Source organism: Engraulis encrasicolus, chromosome 21 (assembly GCF_034702125.1).
Source record: "Engraulis encrasicolus isolate BLACKSEA-1 chromosome 21, IST_EnEncr_1.0, whole genome shotgun sequence".
NCBI classification, from domain to species: domain Eukaryota; kingdom Metazoa; phylum Chordata; class Actinopteri; order Clupeiformes; family Engraulidae; genus Engraulis; species Engraulis encrasicolus.
Window position 1 is genome coordinate 14,899,453 of NC_085877.1, and position 17,970 is coordinate 14,917,422.

The 17,970-nt window shown below is 44.0% G+C and overlaps 1 protein-coding gene across 2 annotated transcripts in view; it reads left to right on the forward strand.

Annotated features, from left to right (window-relative positions):
- Positions 1-16,962, forward strand: part of dok1b (docking protein 1b) — a 26,331-nt gene extending 9,369 nt beyond the window's left edge. The window contains exons 2-5 of one of the 2 annotated variants that reach the window (XM_063186263.1): positions 4,947-5,252; positions 8,234-8,324; positions 12,511-12,683; positions 14,869-16,962. In XM_063186263.1, coding sequence (XP_063042333.1) covers positions 4,947-5,252; positions 8,234-8,324; positions 12,511-12,683; positions 14,869-16,059 — 1,761 coding nt within the window. In that variant the 3' untranslated portion in view covers positions 16,060-16,962. The remainder of the gene's footprint in view (positions 1-4,946; positions 5,253-8,233; positions 8,325-12,510; positions 12,684-14,868) is intronic. The other variant, XM_063186265.1, reaches the window with a different exon arrangement.
- The last annotated feature ends 1,008 nt before the right edge of the window (positions 16,963-17,970 follow it).

Consider the following 17,970-nt stretch of genomic DNA (forward strand, 5'->3'; position numbering starts at 1 on the left):
ATGGCTCAGTTCAATGGGTAGCTCATATCAACAATCACAACATATCATATCAACTCTTCTTCACCCATGGCAACCCAGCAGATGGAACATGCACCTGCACTCTATCTATCAGAGGAAGCCGGGGAGGCTGGGTAATCCCACACATTTCCTCTACTGTGACAGTTGCTGTTAACATATGTCTGCAGTTGCAAAAGTCATAGAAAGAGTGTGTGCCTGTGTGTGTGTGTGTCTATGTGTGCGTACATGCGCATCTTTATGCACGTGAGAAAGATTGTGCGTGGGAAGGAGGGAGTTTCTCAACGACAATCTTCGATCATCTGTAGAATATGCCTATATCACGACATATTAGACAAAGTGACAAAATTAAGATATTTAAATTCAGCTTTCTCTTAATGCCTGCCAGGTTAACACGGGTATACATTCTGAGAGTCTCGGTACACACTTGTTCTGCTGACATGAGCTTCACTCCGTCAAATTCAGGCCTCCTGTCGAGGCTGAAAACCAGATGACTGTAACAACATTGCTGATGTTGTCAGTCTGTCGTGGCAGTATAACACTAGCCCAGTTATACTTCAAAAACTTACTGTAAGTGCAATGTATTCAAGATCTTGTCAGTGTCTTCTCAGCAATGTCTTGGAATGGCCTTACGTGCAATACCATTTGTCAGGCTATTTGAAATTGTAGTGTCCCAGCTAGAAGATGGAACACTTGGCTTGCTGATTCCACTTATTGTCATCGACACAGTTTCAAATGGGGAACAAGTGGAGAACGCGCCCTACACTTGCTGCTCTGAAACGCCTAAAAGTAGTACAGTGTTGTTAATCAGGTTGTTGACCTCTGACACTTGTGTGACCTTTATAGGGTCATATGTATCTATTTCGGGGTTCAGCTGTTGACGCTTTACGCATTTAAGAGGAATTAAGTACATGCCATAAACCACAGCAATGTGTCGACTATTGAGACTATTGCCGTGTGTGTTTATGTGTGTGCGTGCGGCGCGCACAGCAAAGACTAGACTAAACATGGGCACACACACTAGGCCCCTGTGACTGCCCCGTGGAGCTAACACATGCTAACAAGCTGATTCGTCCTGATCTGCACGCTAGGATGTCACGTTTCCCCCCTCTCCAGACGGTAAATGGACAGGCGGGCCAAACACAAACACCACTGACTAACTCCAAAGCTTAATTGGAGAAGGGGAAATTCCTGAAATGATGATGTCGTTTGTGTAGGAGTTTCCTCAATGCCAAGTGACCCTGAATGCATCCAGCATTGTTCTAAGCTAGCTGACCCCATCCTTGATTATGGCTTTAAAAGTGAAAAGTAAAAGTCTGTTTTGTAGGACTGAGTGTTCTTACACTTAGGTGTGTGAGTCACTTAGAAAAACCACCACAACTTTTTCTCTGATCAAATGTTTTCCTTCATCTGTTGTACAAGATAAACTTGCTTTACCCAACATCTTCTGAATGTCTTTTTTTAATTTTACTGAATGTTCTACACTTGGGCGTGTGACAAACTCAAAAAGCACAACAATTTTCTCTTTGATGACCAAGTGTTTCCATGTGTTGTATAAGACAAACTTGGTTGACCCAACCTTGGCCTTCTGAACATGAGGTTGGCCTTCTAAACATGATGGCTTTGGTTCTATTAGAGGATGTTCTACACTTGTGTGAGTTTCTCAACCTTTTGCCTTTTATAACCAAGTGTTTTTCCTTCATCCTGTTGTACTATAAGGCAGACTGGCTTGACCCAACAACTTCTAAAAATGCCTTGAAAGTATAGATAATCGTACAGAATGTTCCACACCAGGGTGTGTGAGTCTTACACAATTCAAAAACACAGCCTTTTTCTTTCTCTCTGATCATGGAGTACGTTTTCCTCCTTCATTTGTTGTGCAAGCCAAGGCGAGCTTCAGTGCAGGTGCGGAGGGGACTGACTATTGCTGGCATTGTTTTCTACAGCAATCTGGGCCTTCCTTCCCCCCTTTGTCCCGAAGGAAACCCCCCCTGATACTCACTGACAGTTAGGCTTCCTCTGGTTATCTAAGTGCTGCGCCGCAGCGCTGACTGTCCGTACGGTAATTCCTAACAAGGATGTAATGGCGGTAGCTTGCCTTTTATTTGGAACTTGGTTTTGATTAATTGCTGACTTATTTTGATTGAATTGGCAACTTGAATTCAGGCCTAATCTAATATGATGAAGGGATGGGTGTGTTGGCGTGCATTCGTCCATGTGTGTGTGAGAGCTTGTGTGAGAAAGAAAGAGAGTGGGTGTTGGCGTGTATGCGTTTTGTTTGTGCATCCCATGTGCGTGTGTGTGTGTGTGTGTGTATTTGGGAGCTTGATTCACACTGGATTTTCCCAGGCATCTGAAATTTCCCATCCAGTGCTGCGTCGGGTCCCTTGGACCTATGGGGCTCTCCTTCTCCTCCTTGTGTTTCCCCCCTCAAGGCCAGGCGCTGACCTCTGCTCTGTCTCTCTATCTGCTGGGATGTGATAACCATGCACTCTGCTGTACTGTAGCCTACTCAGTCCCCTCTGCTGCAACTGTCCATCTGGGAAGCCGACAGTCGGGGGCAAAGGGGTCAGTTGTACCGGACCAAGACAGAGGGGGGGGGGGGATCCCAGAATTGGGTCCCCATTACATTGTATGTGTTGAGTGGGGGAGCGGGGTGCCTTTTAGATGGCTTTGTCCCGGGCCAAGCCAAAGCTGTCAGTGGCCCTGCTGTCCATAATGACGGCACCACGTTTGACTGCTGTACTTCTGAGGACTAATGGGTCCTCTTGTCCCGATGGAAGAATTAAAGATAGTCTCTTGACGAGTACTGATTAAATGGATGAATAATTGGAGGTTGGATATGTTGACTCCATAGGATTGCCAGTAATTCAATCAGACTTTTAAAAAAACTGCATAGGTCTAGAATATTATTGTTTACAGACGGGTCTTAGTTCAAAGAAACTCCCGCACACTGACCATTTCGCTGTTCTTTCTTTAATAAACGACGTTTCGGTACTAGACCTTCATCAGGCAATCTTGCCTGATGAAGGTCTAGTACCGAAACGTCGGGTCTTAAAATATTTCAGGCTATTTAGATTAATTTTAAATGAACACAGAACCAGAGTCCCTGTTTCTAGGACTGCTCAATTATGAGAAAAATCAATATCACGATTATTTCAGTCAATATTGATATCACAATATTTTTAGACGATATTTGTTTTAAAGACAAGTTAATTGTGCTAAACAATTCACAATCTTCCCTCCCTTCAGCAGTTGGAGTGAAAGGCCATAGAGAAACACCCAGTGGTGTTCTGCATGAGGGTTGGGTAGCAAGTCTCCTTTGTGCTCCCAATGGCTCAAGTGGAGGGGAATGCATTGTGCTTCGCCGCGTAACCTACCTTTTGGCACTATAGACAAATGACAAAAATGTTGTTTCAAATCGATATGAAATTTGATATTGTTTGACAGCAATGTTGTCTATCACAATATTAACACGATATATTGAACAGCTACCTGTTTCAGCTAATGTATACAGCCCATATCAAACCTCCAAGTTGTAGATGTACCCTGGCCAGTGTGTGGTGGAGCCCATGGAGAAGTCGAGTGAGGGGTCACCGCTCATCTGTTGAAGGTGCAGGATTTTGTGGAGACTTCTAGTGGTTTCTGCCTGATGTAGCTCTAACAGAGCGAAAGCTTGCAGTCCAGTAAAGCTATTTTGCGCAAGACCTGAAGTGTTTGGATTTTCTGCTTTTTATTGTGTGAAAGTGCAAAATACAGTTGTAAAATGCCTGAACGCAATTTAGCTGTAGACATGGACAGTGAAAAGGATGACCTCTGTGATGGAATGGCTCATCACTAGGGTTGTGGGGGAGCTCTGACTGTGTTCTTAACTGTCATGCCAATGAGACTGGCTCTTTGGTGTAGCGGTCAGAGCCCCAGTATGGTACCACAGAAGGTTCATTTTCTGGGCCTGGTGGGTAAACTGAACTCTCCTACGCTATAAGCTTATGCTGCCATATGTATGTTTATTATTGGTCTTTACGAATGTCAGTGTTTCTGGTGGAGTCTTGTTTGAGCAGTACAGTTTCTGCTTTTGCCTATCACTGTAGATGCATGAAGTAGCAACACCCAGTTCACACGCACCATGTACATGTGTTAGGGTGGTCAGTCACACATCTTGCATATTTGGCATAAGAATGTCTGCGTAACAATTTGTGATGACAGAAACAGGATGAGTTCAAAGAGGGTCACAAAGCAAAATGTTGTCAGTGTTTCGTTTTGTGGCACATGGGCCAGTCAGAAGCTGGACTGTAGATGCTTGCCAATTATTAGTTGAGACCCACTCTTTGGAATCACCATGCACAGTATGAACAGTAACCTCTACTACTAAAAATGTATTGCTCTTTTGAATTCTTCATGTTTGACCTCGGATCACATTTCCGATCACACCTCATCTCTCTCGCCCACTCACTTCCTGTCTCTCTCCACTTTCCTACTGAGCGAAACGCACAAAAGGCCTCAAATTTTTTTTATTTTATTTTTTTACACTGAGAAGAGTCCTATTTTCCCCTTTTTTCTCTCCTCCAATCAGAAATGGAAGGGCAATTAGTTAATGTTCTCCCAGTCTATTTCCACTTTCCTACCAAATGCAAAATGTCCTCAACAATAATTGTGTTATTTGTTTATATATGTATATATTTTGTTTATAGTCAGGAAGGAAAGAAGCCATCTAAATCAACATTCTTCCCCTAGCTCTCAAAAATATATTTTTCGACGCTGAAATAAATCTTTTGTTTACTTTTTTCTCTCCTTTGATCAGAAATGGTCTGGAAGAATTGGTTTGTGCTCTACGCAGCGAGCCAAATTAACAGAGCTTGCTTAACTCAAATATGTTTCTTTTTTGACACTGAAAAAGTCTTTTCTCCCTCTCTCTTTCCTCCTCTGAACAGAAATGGAAGAAGAACTGGTTCGTGCTGTATCCGGCCAGCCAGAATGGCATCGCGCGGCTGGAGTTCTACGACTGTGGCAGCGGCGGTGGCGGCGGCAGCGACAAGCCCACCAACACCAAGAAGCTGGACAAGAAGATCATCCGGCTGTCGGAGTGCATCAGCATCCTGCCCGCACTCACGGAGAGCTGCCCCAAGGACAACATGTCCGCCTTCTGTGTAGAGACCAACGACAAGACGTACGTCTTCGCCGCCGAGAAGCACGTCACCACCGACTGGGTGGAGAAGATGTGCGAGATCGCCTTCCAGGTGATGAAAGATACGTGTGTGTGTGTGTGTGGGGAGGGAGGGAGGGAGGGAGGGAGGGGGAGAGGGAGAGGGAGAGGGAGAGAGAGAGAGAGAGAGGGAACGAACTTGATAATTTATTCAGTGTTACGAAAGGGCCTACACTCTGGGTACAAATAAGATTCTTATCAATAGAAAAAAGTTTCCACTGAAGGGACAGCACTGTGTCATGTGACGCCACCAACCCCCCAAAAAGGTGTTTTGCGAAATCAAAGCAACCATATAGGCTTTTATTGTTCCTTTACCTTGACATCATAGTGAGAGCTCAAACATTTTGCTAATCGTCAGTGTGATTGTACTGTTCTGAATTAATTCTATAAAGTAGGCCTATCTACTCTACCACTACGCCTTGTTGCATAGTAAAAGCTAATGTGTTAAAATTATTTTAGTCTAGACATGTTATGAACATGCAAAGGTGCACAATGTTGAGTGTGCACACAATCGTACATGACACTGGCCCTTACAAAACTGCTGTCGCCTCAAGAACAAGTGGGTGGAGAGGAGAAGGGGAAAAAATCACCCAAATAAGGTTGAGCCAAGAGTGCTGAAGAGTGCGATGCTGATCAGACCTTTGGCCGTTTTTGAGTAGGCGGATAATCACATCGTTGCTAGGGAGGCAAAATCTGAGAACAAAAAGAGTATCTCGAGTTTATTGGCACTTCTGCATTTGCAAAATGTATTCCAGTGTGGTGCACACACTGCTGGCTGTCAGTCATGTGGCACATTGTATGAGAAGACAGTGTGCTTTTTTTCTGTGTGCACAGTGGAGGACGGTGCATAAGCAAACAGTAACTGTCTTCAAGGGCTTAACTGGTACCAAAAAAAAGGGCCCAGACATTTTTGCACGACTCCCTCTAAATTGTGGACCAGTCTCTAACATAATAGTAATAATAATAATAATAATAATAATAGTAATAATAATAATAATAATAAAAACAACAGCGGCAGCCCCTGAGGACCATTGGCCCATTAGGAAATGCCCTGTAAGCCAGATTACCAGTCCAGGTCTGCCCACAGCTGCCAGTGTACAGCGGTTACATGGACACAAAGCCGTGCAATGCACTTCCTCACACTTCCTGCAGGAAAAAGGATTTGTTTTGTGGTGGGGCAAAATGATTGTTATTGCTCTTATACTTTCTATGCAAAGTTGATTTAACCCTCTAGCTACCATAACGGCCGTGAACGTCCGGCTGGATCTGTACCAGAACGGCCGCGGCCGGCCGGAATATTTTCATATGAAAATATGATAAATGATATATTTTCATGCAGTTTTTCCAGCTTTCAAACACTTTAGCTCAATATTACAGACCCTCCTCGATATACTTTCAGTATAAAAACTATATGTTTATATTATATTATTTTTCAGTATTTAGATTTTATTACGAGATGCGCCGCTTTATGCGATTTGGTAATCTGTCGTCAATTCAAATGACGGCCGTCCGAGATTGGATGGCTACAAACACAACCATTCTGTTTCTACAACCAATATACACTAAATATGAAAACTTCCAACCCTCTTCAATCTATTTTCATGGTCAACAGCACATGTTTATGACTATTTAGGCTATTTTAGATCATGTTGTTTTATTAGGCTTATGATATGGTGTTCAACTGTGATGAGTTCTGCCATGGTCCTAAATAGCAAACACAACTGTCCAGCCGACGTCTACACGCTACATATTAAAAATGTAAACTGTCTTCGGTGTGTTTTCAGAGTCAAACCATATGTTGGTATCCAACTATCTTAGTTTCCTGGAACAACGACCAGCGACAGCTCTGCGTAACAGCGCATCTGGAAGCGCAGCATGATAGGCTACTCATTTTGCGTGTCAGCTTTGGCAAAGCAGTCATGGACTGTTACTACTCCACGTGTCCTTCATAAAAATGTGCGTGAAGACGTTGAGTTGAATGCTAACTTCCAATAATAGCCTACCAACGTGGTGTTTGTAGCACTTAAATTCCGTATTACTCGGTGATGCCTGGCGCGTCTTACCTGTGCCAAATTGGGAGGGTAAACATCCTTACAGCTCCATTCATGTCCTGTCTGCTCGCGGACACTTCTACCGTTATCCTTACACGTCTTTGGCATGGTTTAGTTCAAACATTATTAGCTAGTGTAGTCCATTACAGTTATACAGCTTGAAACCGCTTGAAAACAGGACTTTTGGGTGAACGACATTTGTTGTCGTCACATGATCATTGTTCAACTTTGACCCTGGATGGATGGATGGATAGACGAAGGATAGATAGATAGATGGATAGAGAGATCAATAGATAGATAGATAGGCCTAAATATATAGATATATAGATAGATAGGCCTAGATAATATCGGATTTTATCACATTTTTATCATTTAATCCACATTAAAGGCACTCTATGGGAATACTGAACAATTAATTATCCATAAATGATATACCATTTGAAAGTGTGTTTTCTCTACTTTAATATGAAAGTAACTTGTAATTGACACTTTTCATTTCTTTTCAAGTTATTTGACATTATTTAGAATATGACCAAAATGTCAATTTTTCCTTAGAATTCCTGGTAGGATTCCGGCCTATTCAAAAAAAATTCTGGTAGCTAGAGGGTTAAGTAGTTATGCAAGAGTTTCACTTCATTCCATAATTTAGGGCACAAAAACTAGGGATCTTGGCCCTGCCGTGGCCAACTTGTAGGGCACTCGCCTGCCATGTGGCTGACCCGGGTTCAATTCCCGGCCCAGGTCCTTTGCCGACCCCTCCCCGTCTCTCTCCCAATTTGCTTCACACTGTCCTATCAAATGAAGTCGAAAAAGACAAAAAAAATCTTTAAAAACTAGGGATCTTACTTTTGCATGCAGTTTTGCCAGAGAGACTGGATAATATTATACTCTCTTACTATCTCTGGTTTTACCATTATCTGAAATATCCACTCATTCGGTTGTCTCGACTGTGTTGTGTGTGCAGCAGGGTGGAACTGGAACGCTATCCAGCTCGGACTCCAATGGACAAGATCTCCAGATGGCCGAGAACCTTATCTACTACTCAAGAGAAGAAGGTACAGGATGATCCCTTTCCTCAAACACACCTTGTATTAGGACTCGTCTTTTACAGTGCTTTCCACCCTAGCACACCACCATTAACAAAATATCCCTTTCATGTTACCAATGTTGCAAAGCAACACAAAGTTCTGTCTCCCCCAGTCCACCTCAAGGGATCTTACCCGTTACATGTACAGTAATAGACTGTTCATTCACACTTCACAACCTGGACAAATAATAGATATAAGGGTACTACTTGAATCGACGCTGGTGTCATATGTATGTAAAAATAGTGTCATAACAGTGTCGTAACACAGGTCCTGCATGTGACATAAACATTATGTTAATAAACTGTTGTCATTCAGTGACATTCGGTAATGGTAAAGACGGCCCATACAATGTCGCCATTTTTTATGACCGTAAAATGTTTGACATCGTTGACAACGTCTTGACACTATTATGACACTGTCATGTCATGGGAATGCTTCCAGCGTCAAGTAAAGTGTTACCAATATTAGATTATGTATTTGTCTTGAAGTGTGATGCCTTGAACTTTGTGCTTCTGATGGTTTCTGTCAAGGTCATTTCGTCATAATGTGCTGTACCAGTGTACTGTAGATGATGGTCCGATGACAAAACTGAAAAGCTAATTAGCATGCGCAAATGTCAGACCCTTGTGCCTTTTACGCCTCTCCCTCTCTCTCAGACGTTGTAGTCATGTTGACACTGAGAGGCTTATTAAGATGATTTTCACTTTTTGCTATGCCCATGTACTGAATGACTGTGTTTGTTTCATAGTGTGTCAAGATCAACACCAATGTAATAGCATAGAGTTCTCTGCAACACACACACACACACACACACACACACACGGTCGGTTGCAAACATATAACATTTTCCAGTGTGGTCACAGTATTTACAATCACAGTCGTGTAGTTTGGAGTAGCTATAGCGCACACACGCACATGCCCTTATGAAGGTTGCTTTCAGCACTGGAATATGGGCACTAGCTGCATGTTGTCATAGTTACCCCCGACAGTGAAAGGAAGGGGTCCCCCCTCTTGCATCACTTCCTTTAGCAGTAGGGTTCTTTCTCAGTCAGGCTGCCTTGTTAGTATAGGTGATTCCCCTCCTCTTACACACAGGATATCAGTAGTGGAACAATTGCCAAAGGGTCCTGGTAAAAAACACCGATAGATAGATTTTTCTTGCTGGGTGCTGCCTTTTCATGATGGGGCCCAAGCAGGGGCAATAGCCCCATGCCATTCCACCTATGGATCTGCAGGATGTACAGTACCATATTACTGTTAAATAAATTGGTTTGTCCTGTCCAATGTTCAAACATCTTATGTGTGTAATGTACAGTAAATGTGTTGGGATTTGTGATGGTTTACTTGCCGTCACCCTATTTGGTTATGTCGTGGGCAGATAACAATATGCCTTTTGTTCCATGGCCTTATTTGCTTACAATAATGCGGGACAAAACGAGGGTACATCTCCCACCAGTATTGGTATAACACACACACACACACACACACACACACACACACACACACACACACACACACACACACACACACACACACACACACACACACACACACAAGGGTGCCTAGACTTCCTTGAATAACCGTGGGTAAAACAAATGGCCAGCCTAAAACAAAGGCGAACATAGAATCTCAAGCATTTACACTCCACCCCATTCTCCAATGCCCTCTCGTTCCTGCCCCCAAGGCCAGATTACTGCACAGGACTACCAGGCCCAGGCCCAGGGGCCCAAGAGCCAAGGGGGCCCTGAAGCACAAGGCTTCCGGCTACATAAAATACATTATTAGTCTTTATTTATGTTCTCACATTTTCTCGTGGGAGAAAGCCCGAACCCCCCAACAACGAAGGCTCTTTAACATCTTTGGTAGCCAAATCTTTTTGAACTTCACAATGCCATTGATTTGGGGGGGTTTGTCTGCACATTACTGGTAATGCATTATTAAAAGACACATCCCACAATCCCAAATACTGTGTCTGTTACAATGGGCTGCTTTGAATTTTTCTCTGACTATACTGTGAAGACTGTAAGTGGAGATAATATAGTGTTGTTTATTTATCATGTTTTATTTGCACATCAGTACTTTCTCCCAAAGAACAGCAGTCCACAATCCCAGCTGGAAAAAAGTGGTTGTTGATATTCGATTAAATACTGTGTCTGTCGTTCCTCCCCACTCCATTGAAAACAAGCACTGTCTTTGTTGTAGGGCTGACTGGAGTCGTATGTCAGCTCCGTCCGAGAACCGCTTTGCATACCTCCCATTTATAGACTGCGAGTGTGCGCTGGAATGTGGTTTGAGAGCGCACATTTGGTAGATAAAGGCAGAACCTATAAGTAGATCTAAGACCCGACGACTTCATTCATGGTTACATTGTATGTGTTTGCACCGAGGATGGATGGGGTCGGGTGATGATGAGGTCGCTTGCACTTGCGTCGCAGACGTTGATGACGAAGGAAACAGCTGTCGATGCCCTTTTTTTACGTGATCTACTCTTTTGTGATGTCCATATTTGGAAGGAGAGTGGAAGCTTTAGTTTGCATCGTTTTCATCTTAGCTTGAAGCCTATTGACCACTTAGCTGACAACAGCCACCATGCAAAATACAGACTTTGAATTGACAACATTATGTTGTTGGGGAAATGCGTTTGGTGATTTCTGTAAAATGCAAAGCAGACACAATCATCCAACAGATGTCTCAGCTGTGAGCCGTTGGTTTTATGGACTACGTTTTGCCTAAACACATGGACAGGAGCCCAGCTGAATATCCTCTCTATAGCCTCTGGCCTAACTGTCACTCGGCTAGTGTAGTGTGTAGGCTACTTTCGTCTGTGCGAAATGACTACAGCCTGCTATCGTGCTGACGTCCGGAATATACTGTGAAAGTATAATTCAGCGAGTGGGCAGATCATGTCAGCTTTTTATAAATATCCTTTTAGCACCTTTTAAGACCTAAGACCTGCTGAGGCCTGGCCACATGGGCTGAAGTTATGGGCCAAAAAATGATTTAGACGTGTATATTAATAAATGTCTGCAGTGTGGACAGATGGCTACTGCTACCCTGGTTTCTAATTGCAGGCACCTCAAATTTGGCTTTCTTTGGTCTCTTCTTTGTGTGACTGTTGAGGCGTATAATGTGTCAGTTGAAAAAAAACAGGCACGTCATTGTTACCACAGTTGAAAAGTATTTACATAAATGGGCCTAAAGCAGTGTGTGAGCTTGTTTCCTTTTCTGATGTGTAAAACACGTGCACAGCTATGGGTTTCAAAGTCCTGTGTATTCTCAGTGGTTATAATCGTGAACTAGGTACACTATATTACCAAAAGTAGTCGCTAAAGTGACACTCATATACTTCACTGCCATCCCATTCCTAATCCATAGGATTTAATATGATGTCCAGCCACCTTTTGCAGCGATTACAGCTTCATCTCTTTTTGGAAGGCTGTCCACAAAGTTTAGGAGAGTGTGGTATGAAGAGTCTGAATAACAGCTCCCGTAGGAATTTTGTGCTAAAATTGTTTTTTTTTGCTTCATTTGCTTTGTTTGGGGTCCTACTACTGAAAAATGATAGGTTTCGAATTTTCTGACCCCGTTATACCCCTCCTCTAGGGGCCGCTTGCTCACCCTGGCCAGTATAGCTACCGAACAAATATCTCTACTAATAATGATCACATTTTCACAATCTTGGAGTCAATTTTAGGATTATTGATGATGCTGAGTCAATTTATGACAGTTTCATTTTGATCAGAAATTGCAAACTGTTCCCACAAGGTTGGGAGCTTGGAACTGTCCAAAACTTTTCAGTATCCTGAAGCTGTAATAGCTGCGAAAGGTGGAACATCATATTCAACCCCAAGGGTTAGGAATAGGATGGCACTTAAGTTCATATTTTATTCATCAGGATTTATACCAATTGGTATATTTATATATATATTTTTAATTAAAATAAAATGAATCAAATTTCCTCCTGTTGTTTCACAGCACCTGTCCACTCTCTATTTAACAGGAGTGGGATGGGGCCTGCCAGGATCATACACTAACAGCATACACCAAGGCCATACACTAACCAAAGACCTATATTGTAATTTTACATTTTGTGTTGGTTTGAGATGTTTCCAGGTGCACATCCGCTAAACCCTGCTCTTTTTCCCTTTCAAAGTGAATGAATTTTGGGTGAGTGTGCAGAGGACCGAAGCCTCTGAGCGCTGTGGCCTGATGGGATCCTACTGGCTGAAGGCGGACGGTGAGACCCTGATCCTGAAAGACCCCAAGAGCAAGAAGAACCTGCTGGTGTGGCCCTACAAGCTGCTGAGACGCTATGGCAGAGACAGGGTGAGAAGGACCTACCTACGTGATTATGCTCATTTCATGACTATCTTTCTACCTTTAGAGAGACTGAAGGTAGAAATAACTACGTGATCAAAGATGAAAATTCAGAAAACACTGCTTATTGTCCTTTTTTTCTTCTTCTATTTCTTGAAGCGAGCGTTTCGCACAGGGTGTCTTCAGAAGAACAGTAATCAGTGTGCAACGTTTTCTGAATTTTCATCTTTGATGAAGTTTTCCTGCCTCACACCTGCATCTGTGTTGCTCAGGGCTTGTGCACAAGGACGCTCTTGAACTCAAGACTCTAGGACTACTTTCAGAGTCAACCAAGAACTCCATATACTCCATATAGGGATAGATACCTCTTGACATAGACTGGCTCAATCCACATAAGATAAACACAAAAGTACAAAACCGCTGAGCGGTTCTGGGAAAAATGTGTAACACGGTTTTCTTGATGAAAATTGATATCACGGTTCACTGCAAGTTTTTTTATAAGGGGCGATATCCCCCCAAATCTCAATGTTTCTGAAGAAAAGATTGGTTTGAACAGGCTTCAACCTGTGTTCATCAAGTATCGTAATGGTAGATTAAAATATAACAAAACAGAGAAAGACGCAAAGATTATGCAAGCAAAGTTTGTGCAAGGTGTGTCCTGTCGGTTTTTTTTATGTATGTAGACTATCTTTCTACCTTCAGAGAGACTCGAGTCAACCATGTCCTCCATAGATCCCTCTTGATTTGTTCAATCCAGTATTTTTTGCAGTTGTAGGTGGGGACGCTTCACTCAATGGTATATTAAGATACAACAAAAGAGACAGCACCTTACATAAACTTTTTTCTCTTTTTAGTTACAGTATTATTATTGCACAGACATGTTTCCGCGTGTGCCCTCTTCCATGTGCAACGATGCAGAAGCTTGCATACTGAAGAGGGCACACGCAGAAATGCGTCTGCGCAATAGTTTATGAAAGGTGCGGCCTCTTTTGTTGTATTTCAGTACCTTTCTACCGTCAGAGATACTGGAGGCAACCAAGTCCGCCGTAGATCCCTCTTGAGCGAGACAAATGTAAGAAAACAAAATGTTAAACAAAACAAAAATCTATTCATTTCCAATGGCCATGAACCTCTGCTCCTCAGAGCCCTGCAGTCATGTCAGCTGTTATTTAAAAATCCACCATTGACCATGAGGAAGCCAGTGTAGATCAAGTACGTATGTATGTATATGGCAAACAGCATGGTGGTGATACAGTGAAGTGGTGTATAACACGTGCAACCTCCCAAATGGTGACAGGGCCCCAGTGCTATATCTGACAGTTCAGACAGGAACTCAAAAGCCACAGTTGTTTCCAAGTCTGCTTCCTGTCAGTGCCATGGCAACCAGCTCTCGACAGGAAATTGGCCTTCCTTTTTTTCCTCCAGAGTCGTGAGGAAAGTGACGACTTGAGTGTTGGACTATCAGAAGCTTGTCACAGCGAAATGGCAGGCTGTTTATTGGATGCATTATCGCAAATGATCGGAAATTGTTCACCTCAATCACCAAGCCTGTCTCATTTCTTGACAATTTACAGGCAATGGGAATACATATATAGTCTGGCCTTGCCATTCATAAGGTTCAGTTTCACAATCCCCCTGTGTTACGTCAGGCTCAGATCCTCTGGGAGGAGATTATTCATGTTGATAGACAACATGACCAATCAGCGAATGGGGGAGGAACGAGAGAGGGGGCTGTCCAATGACATGCATGGTTACACATAACCAGAGCCATGGAAGTAAGAGTTAGGCTAATCCTATTGACCTCTGTACTGTGTTCCAAAATAGTTCCAGGAAGTGGGTTTAGAACACAGAAAGTGCAGTAAAGGTAAATGTATTTCATTTTAATTAATTTTTTACTTCATCTTTGCGTGTTATGTAGTGCTTCTGTGTTAGTCTCTATCGAACAGAAAGCTGCTGCCTGGAATTGTTTGAATCTACAGACGTAAATCATGGCATCAACCGACTTCCTGTACCCTGGTTGTCACAACTTTGAATTCCATGGGTCTGGTCACACCCAAAAATTAGGAATACGGTTGAAACGAGATGTACATTTCAAACTTCATTCCTCTCAACCGTAATAGTTTGACAGTTCCAGACCCCTCTTTACAAACTTGGAACACTTTGTAACTTCATCTATTATTTTTTGTCTTCTCAGGTGATGTTTTCCTTCGAGGCTGGTCGGCGTTGTGAATCTGGGCCGGGAAACTTCACCTTTGAGACCAAGCAAGGCAACGAGATCTTCCAGATTGTGGAAGGTGCCATCCGTGAGCAGAAAGCTCAGGCGGAGGACCGCCACTCCAGCTGCCTATCGCTTGACCCCGACTGCCCCGCCCTGCAGCAGATCCGCAGTGCCATCAGCGAGGGCAACATCCGGGAGCCAGATGGCGACTCCGGATCGGGCGGCAGCAAGCCCGGCTCAGCCGACGGGGTGTTTAGCCGCAGAGAAGGGGCAGATGGCAAGCACCTCAAAGGCCGTACGCTGCCAGAGCCCCCTGCCCCGGTTGGGGTCGGGGGAACCCCTCCCCGCTCCCCCATGCACCGAGGCTCCAGGAGCGGGCCCTCATCTCTGGACGACCAGTCCAACCTCTACTCAGAGCCGGCCGACTCGGTCCGCATCCCGCCCAGCCCCAGCGAGTGCCTGTACTCGGACCCCGTGGACAGCCTCAAGAGCTCCAGCCCGCGGCTGAGGCCTCTGGGCGACGAAGGCGGGAGCCGCAGCAATAGCAACAACAACAAACCCGAGCCCTTCTATTCGGACATTTACGACCGCGTGACCCTTGACCTGACTCAACGGGCGGGCGGCATGTCGCTGGACGTGGTGTCCAGGCGGCCGGCCGAGGGCAGCAGGGCAGAGCACATCTACGACGAGCCCGAGGGGCGTGCCACAGGCCAGTCCTCTTCCTTACCCCCGATCCCCTCAGTTTACGACGAGGCTCGCCCCGAAGGACAGGCCTGGAGGACCCGAGGCATGGACGAGTCGCAGGGCCACGAGATCCCGTACAACTCGGCGCTGGACGACTACTCGGTGCCGGCATATGGCAAGTCTCAAACACCGCACGCGACTGCTCGGCCCAAGGTGCCCCGGCCGCTCCCGGCCCCCAAGCCTGCCAAGGGAGGACCACGCAAAGAGCCTCCCCCTTTGCCACAAGGGAAGACAGGGGCCAACCTGAACAACAATAACAGCAGTAGCAGCAACCAGAACCGAGGAGGTGGAGGTGTGGTGAGCAAGCAGGCCGAGCTGTACAGCAAGGTCTCTAAGCACAAGCCAACTCAAGCAAACACCTGGTATCCTCATCCTGCCCTCCGCTCCCCAGACATCATCTATGACAACCTGGGAGATATCTGAGCCTATCGTGATAACACAAACACCCGACGAGACGTAGATTCCCATTGATTTCCTCCGGAGTTGGGTTCATTCTCTTGTGTGTTCAGGGTCTTGCCATTTCTGCCAGTGTTCCCAAGTTTGGACTTGGAATTTGGAGCTAGTCCAAACTTCTCCATCTCCTTTGTCTTGGTCGACAGCTCTGTTAATGAGATACTGAACTGGCGACCAGAGGCATGGCACTTGCCTGCTCCCACCGTTCTGAAGCAGGAGGACCACCACATTTTTTTGTGTCAGGTCTGTAATAGAAGGCGAAAAAGATTTATCAGTAGCCTAGTCAATGATGAGAGAAAAACTACCATGTTGAGTGCCTCAATCGGATTTCCTTGCTTGAAACACAGAAAGGGTTTTATGAAACGGTCAGACTCAATTGGTGGACATGAAGGTGAAGTGCATTGTGGGACAGTGGATGTTACAAGTGAGGTGGAAAGGACAAGTACTGTATGACCAACTCTGGAGTGGGTGACAGGGAGTATTGCTTTTAACTGGAATGAGAAACAGTTTTTGCACTTATGTTTAATGAACCACTGCCCCCCCAAATGATAGTTCTGTGATGCTTTAAAAAAAATATATGAATGAAAATGTAAATTATTTAACAAAATCCTGTTTCCTTGACTGTCTTACTTGTCATGGTGGTGAAAGCAATTGTGGATGGACTGAAAAGATCACTACACAGAAACCAAACCTGTGTTTTTTCCTATGTACAGTTTATTTTTTAAAATGATGAGAGAAGTTAACCCATAACTGTTTTTACATGTGTGCGTGGTTGTGTGTCTTTGTGTGTCCATCAAAATAACAGCTGTGCTGTTGTAAATATGATGTATGGACGTTGGTAATAAAAAAAAAAATCCAAACCGTTCAACAGCATCTCGTATCCCTGATGCGGTCATACTTTGAGTGTTCTAGAATTTTCTCTCGGTGCCCCAGAAAATTTCTTCACGACTTTTGTCTTTTGTTTCTAAGACCAGTTACCAAGGCCAAGGCCATGAAATCACCCTCAATGCTCCTTTATTCACCCCATCTCCACTCATCCTCTCTTTCCATCCTTTCTCCTCGGTTGTCCGGTTGTCCCCAAGAGAAGCTGTTGGAGGCAGCCAAATAAGCTCAGGCAAGACCATCATAGCCAGTGAATATTAACCAGTCCAGGAAAAAAGAACCTTTTAGTTAGGAGGTGGGTTGTGGAAAGGGGGGAAAGAGGGGGGAGGTTTTAATCAAAGGTCTGAAAATCTTGGCTAAATTAATCTTACGTCTGCTCCTGGCTCAGCTCTACAGTACAGGCTGTTCCTTGTCTGTTTTTCCCCCTTCTGCTCTCCCGCTCTTTTTCTTTTTCTTTCTCTTTCTCTCTCTCACACTCTCTTTTTCCTGCCTCTCTCTCCCTCTATTTCCCCTTTCCCTGAATCTTTTCTTCCCCCTGTCTAGAGATGTTATTTTCTTAAGCAGGCCAGGCAGCCCCAATGCCCTGCCAGAGACCCTGATCTATTTATCACATTGCTCCTCTTGTTTTCAAGTCTAAATATGCTGAATGAAAAAAGTCCACAATGGCAGGCGAAACGTGTATGCCAGAGGAGGGGGAAAAAAATTAGGAAAGAAACTATAAATCTACCCCGGATTTCTCCTGCAGATAAAAACAGAACATAAAAATAAACCATCTGCATTATACACTGTTTTTCCTGCTCATGTAATTTGTTACTGTATTTTCATTGTTTGCCAAACAGCTTCGTAGGTATTTAATCTGCACAAATTCAATTCTGGCATGTGGAAACTTGAGTGTTAAGTGTACAACTATAAAGTTCTGAGTGCAAGAGTTACAATTATTTCAATAATAACATTTTAATCTTAGTCTACACAAAGTGATCACGCATTAGCAGTTTATAG